Source organism: Cryptomeria japonica, chromosome 3 (genome assembly GCF_030272615.1).
Source record: "Cryptomeria japonica chromosome 3, Sugi_1.0, whole genome shotgun sequence".
Classification (NCBI taxonomy): Eukaryota; Viridiplantae; Streptophyta; class Pinopsida; order Cupressales; family Cupressaceae; genus Cryptomeria; species Cryptomeria japonica.
Window position 1 is genome coordinate 792,584,494 of NC_081407.1, and position 8,118 is coordinate 792,592,611.

General features: G+C 29.5%; 1 protein-coding gene across 1 annotated transcript; it reads right to left on the minus strand.

The window, feature by feature from the left end:
• Positions 1–3,306: 3,306 nt before the first annotated feature.
• Positions 3,307–4,182, minus strand: LOC131060641 (CASP-like protein 3A1). The gene is made up of 3 exons (XM_057993951.2): positions 3,971–4,182; positions 3,769–3,883; positions 3,307–3,673 (listed from the first exon to the last, which is right to left on the minus strand). Exons 1-3 carry the CDS (start codon positions 4,141–4,143, stop codon positions 3,380–3,382), a joined length of 582 nt encoding a protein of 193 aa, XP_057849934.2. The 5' UTR covers positions 4,144–4,182; the 3' UTR covers positions 3,307–3,379.
• Positions 4,183–8,118: the final 3,936 nt, after the last annotated feature.

Below are 8,118 nucleotides of genomic sequence, written 5' to 3' on the forward strand. Positions count from 1 at the left end.
TTGGATGGACTCATCTTTTCTATGATCAAGTCTTTGAGTTTATGAACTAAATAGTGCCTCCATGGTTTTTCTTCTTTCTTTCTTTACTATTTTTGAAGTAATGCTTTATTAAATCTTTTGGAGAAATGGTTTTATGTAGGTGAAATGCAACTATAGTGATGGGGGGATGGTGCTTGGTAATGATGTTTTAATTACATGTATTGAGCTTGGTTTAGATGAAACTTTCATAGTGGATATTATAATTATGCTTGAACAAATCTCCTTGGTGACATTGACCTTATTTGTGTGAAAAGATCACACAAAAGATGAGATAGCCACACCACCCTCCTCTACTACCCAACACCAAAAGAGTGAGTCACTTTATTTATTTATTTTTTGTATTTTTGCCTAGCCTAACAATTGCTCGATAGTGGAAATATTTGTAAAAAAATTGATAGTACATTATATTAGTTTCATTCCCAACTTTAATATTCTTTGATGTTGTACTAATTTTATTCCCAACTTTAATATTAATGAAATTATTTTAATTTCTATCATCAAATTATGACTTAACTTAAAATATTATTTTTAGGACATTTCTTTTATTTGGTCATTTCATGTTACTGTACCAATCACAATACAAAAATAGTAGACCATGTAGAAAGGTTTACAAGGTGTTTCATCCCTCTAAAATATACTTAAACATCACACTCTTCAAATGTCAAATAGTGAATAACAATTTTACATTTCATCCCTACCAAAAAGTATGTGAAGATGTGGATTTATTCCCAAGAGCTTGGAGTGAATGTATGTAATGCATAATTTTGAATTTGATTAGTTTTCTACTACTTTTTGGCAAGGATTGTATTTGTTTCTACAAAGAATTATGGTTATATTAATGAAAAAATTAGATAGAGTAGCATTCAAACATAGAACATATTTGTGGCTAGTGAGATTTTTCACAACTAAGTCACTTACCTTTCCATGATGGAAAATTTCAAGTTCAATCAAGAAATATATTTTAATTCTAACACAACCTTTAATATATATTTATGTTTAAATTAGTTATGATTATGAATTCAATTTTTAAACGCTATATAATTTATTTCTAACAAATTTGAAATTAAATAGAATTTAAATAAGATACATGATTTTTTAATTTTACCCTTTTTTTTTTACTACTTCAAATTAAAAGTTATTTCACTATTTTCCATTCTTAAATGACCTGTACTTAATAAATTATATGTTTTAAATATTTATAATATAATTAAAAAATTAACTAGAGAAAATTGTGTAAAAGGAATCCGCACTCTTAAGAAAATGATCAAACATTTCCATATAGATCCAACTACTAGATTATTATATTGTAATTTAACAAATATTCAATTTTTTAAAAGATATAGATAGCAGTCACGAGAAACTCGAGTTGTAGAACAACTTTGACTTTGAAGCAATAATTTAGAAAACTATTTTGTACTATTTTGTATGTGCCCTTTTCAACAAGCACCGTTCAATCAATTTTTCTTGACGTCAACGTCAAGAGTGGGAGTAGGTATTCATGCCCGCCATTGTTTAGGCGATGATGACGGAAAATGAATATAAAAGAAAATATATATACACTAAAATATATATATATATAAGAAATATATATATCTATATAAATATATATATTCTTATTCATGCAAAAGATTGACGATTACATATCACTCTCCCTCGGTTTTCATACCTACTTTGCCTTTTAGCTTTTTGTTTACTTATAAACAAACGTTCAAATTCTAAAAATAATACTTTTTAATAAATATTTGCAATACTTGATTAAACAATATTTTAATGTGAAATATTTAAGTTAGTAATATATAGTATAGTGTTTGTCATTGTATTTTTTTTTTTATTAGAATAATTTTATGATAATATAATATATAAATAGTGTGGTTATAATTAGGTGTGACTATATAATTTAAGTTTTACTTGTTTATATTTTCATTTATTTTTGAAAATTACAATTAATTAGGAATTGTATTTTTTTTTAAATTAGATCTACAATTATAATATGTCAAATTGTTCTTTATTTTAAAATTTAAATCTTAATTCTCACCCAATTTTATCAATCTTTATGAAAACATTTGAATCCTAGTGTTATACTTAAGAAGTAACTTTAGTTTGATTTAAACATGTTGGATGATCTCTTAATGAGATTTTGGATTATCATTTACTACTTTACATGTATTATAAGATTATACTTTAAGAATTTTTATCTTTATATGATTTAAAATGGGAAAGCATATCTTCCACATACCAAAAAGAAAACACAAGATGAATTAGAAGTGCTAGCAACATAGTTGAATGAGAATACATCATAATCTAAAAAGATTACAGTATGTCATCATAGGGTAACAACAATAACGATAAGCAATTGAAAGTGAATATATCACAAACTGATAAAGATTACAAAGAAGAGGAATGACATTATAAAATGATAAGGATTACAAAGGCCAACAAATGACATTATATAAGAGGCATTACATAACTGAAACACTTTACAAAAATTCATATTGCAATTGTTAGAAAAGCTAATTAGGTTGATTCTCTATTGGATGAAGCGCCATGGCCAACACATTTCTCTTGGCTGTTATTAATTTACTATAAATAAAAATAAAAAACATTAGAAAATTATTTATTTATTTTTTATATTGAAGCTGAATGGTTCTTAATGAACCCATCTTGAGGATCAAGTGTAGTTAAATGGAAGGTCGTAAGGGATGAGATTGGGATCATGCACTGACAAATTTGACAAAATGGATACCTCTTAGTCCTTGGCTATGATTATTTATTTGTTTTTAATATTGAAGTTGAAAGGTTCTTAATGAACCCACCAAGGATCAAGTGTAGTTGAATGGAAGGTCGTAAGAGATGAGGTCGAAATCATGCACTTGATAAATTTGGCAGAGTGGATAACTCTTAATCTTTGGCTCTTAGGGGAAAAGATTTCAGCCTAGAGTTCGTCCTCCCAAATAACTAAAAGTTCTTTATAGATGATACAAACTCCTCCATTAATTAAAAAAAAAATCAGTAAATCTAATCTTTAAAGATGTGATACATTATGATTAAAATGTGACACATGAAAAAAATCATAAAAAGTCAAACCCTTCTAGAAACATTCATCATTAAACTAATTCCTTCATTTTGATGATAAATTATGCTTTAATTGAACTCAACACATTTAACCATACAGAGGAGATGTGAGTTAGATCTGATTCATAACTATGGATACAAATACTGGTCTTTTTATGTATTTTGCATTCATTCAATAAATAAATAAAAACTATGGATACAAATGGTGTGAAATACTTCTTGGCATAAAGTGCTTCTTACAATTATACAGACATTAGATGAATGATTCCTAGCAGGCATTGCTTTGCTGCTTTGTATCAGTTTTACAATCAGGGGTTTCTTCGCTAGACACAGTACTCACAGTCGGTGAAGACAAGTAACAGGAAAGATTGTACCCCGATATCACTGCACAAAATGCTATAATAAAAAACCCTAAAACCTCCACACACACAGAAGCTAATGCAAATCTCAGAAACTTTTTGGCTGCCGCACCGTACAGATTCCCGTCTTGAAGAAATTCTTTTGTTAACATTATGCATCCTATGCCCGCTGATACACTCGATAAAATTATATACGACATAACCTGTTTCATCACAAAACACACACAAATTTAAATAAATCATACATTTATACAACTTCAGAAATCAAAATCAGATCTTTCCCTGAAAAAATCCATGCCTGATCAACGATGCAGCTGAGGTAGAAACAAAACCCTCCTGTGATTCCACTCAGTATTTGAATAACTCTCATGAAGGAATACAAACAGCCTAACAAATCGACAGCCACAACAAATCTGCAACAAATGAAATCTTTGTGACACATAATTCCTCAACCAGGCTGTGAAATTTAAAAGGAAATGAGTAAAAGGGGGAAAACTTGCCTGAAGGGTTTGTAGTCAGTGAAACGGTATTCCAGGTCTTTTGTGCTGCCATGGCTAGATCTTGTCTTGCTCTTTAACATTACAATTAACGAAGTCAGGAAAAACGCAAAGGCCGTAGATCTTAGAATCAGATTCTGTAACGGAGTAGTCGTCGTTTTTGCAGTAGCCTTCATTTTTGTGGATCACTCAAAAACAATGAACGGATTCATTCATTCAACGCTCTTAAATAACTTATATTAGAGCTTGTTCAGAGAACGACCATTGGCCGTCAGCCACGTGTTATATTCTGTGGATGAGCTGGATTGAGATCCGTCAAGGTTAAAAAGCCATATTCACACATTAATTGATATCGAATATTGAGTACTGTTTATTTAAATTTAAATTTTCCTGATGATCTCACAAAAGTCAAGCTCGTACACTAATAAATTCAATTTTATTTGTTTGGTTTAGGTGTGTTGTCGTGTCTATCTTTGTTTTCAGTTAATAGTCAACTTCAGACTATAAAGAAAAAAGATATTTAAAGATTCCTTGATAATTTCTCTGTGTGCGTTTAATAATGCCACCGGAGCCCTTCGTAAGAAAACAATGTAGCAATAATTTCCCATGTGCTATACTAATTGTCCAAGGGAGAAAAAGATTCTAGGCTTCATCTCACAAAAATGCTTGTTTAGGCATATGAAGTTATATAGGGGTTGAGCATATATCAATTGTTGTGAGGGTTGTTGAGAAATGTAACAATAGTTGTTAGGAAATGTACTAATATTGTAAAAAGTAACCAATCAGGTGATGCCATATCAGCTACACAACTATTGGGGCCTCTTTTGCACGCCTATTGGTCTCACTTTTTTTTTGGGCTGTTTTGGACACCTTGGCAAAAAGCATGCTGATGTGGCACCATGCTTGATGATGTGGTGCTGAAAGCTTAGTTATAAGCAGGGGACTTGCCAAGTAAGCTACTATAAAAAATTGGGAGTGATTTGAAATTTCCACGTAGGATTTTGAGAAGCATGAAGTTAGGGTGCTCAACTAGTGGTGCTCTTCCCCTAGGTGTATTTGGTTTTCATTTAATTATTATTTATTAAATGTGCATCTAATTTTTTATATTGGTATGTGTTTATTTGGAGAAATAAAATGTATAAATGGTTGTACTTTTATGATTTGTTTTTTTAATTGGATTAAGAATCAAGAAATTAAGGTACATTGGTTAGAGCGGAAGAAGGCGAGTTTTAGCTCCTTGCAAAGCCACTTCCGTTAGAGCATCATAACACTCTACTACCTTTTTTAATCTCAATCTCACTCTTGAGTATCCATTAGATAAATGTATCTTATACTAATCTTGTACGTTTGTAGTTACATTCGTAATCTAATAGAATGGTTGTATGTTGTGCCTTTAATCTTCAATTGTCATGTATAATTCTACTTTGTGGTTTGCTTGTGTCAATAATATTATGGGTTGGTTTGTCCTTTTGACAATTCTTATGTGATATAAAAGTGATATCTATGATGTTAGAGTAAAACTTTAGCATTTGTGCTTTCAGATTAATAATTTGCTTTGAAAAAATAGCCAAACATCTGATTTCCATATCTGAAGTAAAATAGTATGTCTCATTGTATTAGCCACAACATTATCATGTAAGCCAAACCCCAAAATGGCTTGCCTCCAACTTAGAACCTAACCAAAACAGTAGGGAGATATTTGAAAATTGTATTCCACTTTGTCTTAGCCCATGAGCAGTCCCAAAATATATGTTTCAAATTTTCAGTTTTTTGACAAAAGGACAGTTAGAGGTTGAACCTTCATATATTTCAATCTTTCACCCACTAGCAACTTGAAGTGCAAGATTTTCCAAGTCAAAATTTGAGCATTAGCCTCGACTATGGACTTCCAAACTTGAGCACTAAACAGGTGAATACTTCTCAGCAATTGGATGCCATCAAATATCAAATTCTCCAACTTCATTAGGAAGACACCATGTGTTCTAGGCAAATGCAATTGTTACTGAAGTTTCTTGTTTGGTTTTGTTGTTGTTATGACTGCTTAAGATCTTTTGTGTAATGATACTTTGTTGAGACTCACAAACTTTTTTGAGACCTTCGTTCTATCTCAATTCAAGTATGCTCATTCAATTGCTTCTAAGGGTTGAAAATTGTTATGCATACTTGTTGATATGTAATCTGGGACTGGTTCATCTCATTTTTTTTATTTGGCAACCTATTTGTTGCTCTTAATTGTGTAACTTTCACTTTGTTTCAATAAAAAAAGTGATATCTATACCATTTATAATCATGCATGGTAGTGGCCTCATGATGAAGGAAAGTTTATAAAAACATTGTAAAGGAATATATGGAAAGATCGTACATCTATAAAATCTATTATAACAAGAGATCAAAATTGTGTGGCAAATTAACTTTATCAATCCAATAGATGTTAATTAATGTGAATACAATAGATTCTCTTTTGCTCCACTAGTAGTTTTTATTTTACATGATGTAAATAATGTAAATTGTGTAAGTGTTTGGAACCTTTTCCCAAGCATTGGTTTGGCTTCGTAAGGAGAGGTGTGTCCATTTTCAATCATGACTATTTTGTATTATTTTTGGATTGTTGATGTGTTGGGCTCTATAAAGCCACCGTATATTGTATTGTACTTTTATTCTTAATAAATAATTTTAAATTTAACAAAAAAAAGGCTAACAATAGGACTACATTTTTATAAAATTACATTTTCAAATTATTGAAATTATCTTTTTATCAACAATTTGACAAGTATAAATGTGTTTGATTTAATCCTAGGTGTATTCAAGCCAAGGGGGGTTAATCTAACACTCTTTATTGAAAACCTCATTTAATGGAACCCCTTTAGACTTAAATCATACAATTTAATAAAAAGATGTGATTTCAACAAAAAAATTAAGATGTTCCACAAGTGGGGCACAACTATATACTTCATCCCAATGAGGAATTGAAATGTATGCAAATGCTCAATCTTTATTCATCTTAAAAAGTAAGATGAATGAGCAGAAGTCAAAACCCCACATCAAAACTTAGAATGACACAATGGTAGGATCTAGGCAAGGAAGGATTGTTTAGATATTTGTGGTGCAATAAATGAAGGCTATATGAGAGCATGTGCATAGATGGTCAAGGTGTTGATGAATGTAAGTGAATAGGAAAGGATAGTGGAATGAATCCTACTTTGTACATGATTGTGCCATTTGTTGATGTTTACACATGTATCAACTCATTCCCTTAAAAAAGACACAAAACTAAATAGAAAACGACATAAATAGAAAAATCTCACCATTACAATATTTATTTTAACAAATTTCAATAAATTACATAAAAAACAAATAATTTTAAAATAATTTAATTAAAAATAAACCATCTTAAATCATCATTCATTAATAAAAGGTGTAAAACAATTCCAAAAACCTTCTACACAATTCCCTTTTGTTACAATTGATACCTTACTTAACAATATCTCTTTCAAAAAAATTGAAATTATATAAAAATTAAAATGAACCCTACTAGGTGATAGTTCATTAATTACTTCTTTGTGTATGTTATACTGAATATTCTATGTAAGATTTTATATTTTATTAATTTCAATTAAAATAAAAGATAAAAAGATAAAGCATTACAATGATTCCTAACCTTTAATCTTTATTCTATTAATCACAATTACTATTTAAACTTTAATTTACCAAAATCATTTTAAAAGAAAGAGACACAATTTTTTTATATGAATATAAATACTTTTAAATTTAACACAATTAAATTAAAAAATACTCATACAAATATTTCCAAAATTAAAATTCACATTTTCCAAAATCTGTTACAAATGACAAAACTGCTTTCACTTTTAAATTAATTAGTAAAGTTAACAAAAAGGCCCCTATAATTTTTAGGTTAATATCCAAATTTAAATTAAAAACAAAGAGACAAAAACAAAGTAATAACAGTTTTCCATGATATTAATATAGGAGAATATACATTAAGAATATAGCGTCCTCTAAAACGGTGGAATTGAAAAACTATAGATATTGGAAATGTTTCACTTTCTATACAAATCTATTTGTATAATATAATTCTGTAATATATAATTTCATCAACTTTAACCTTGGAGACCACTATAGGAGCACTGTAC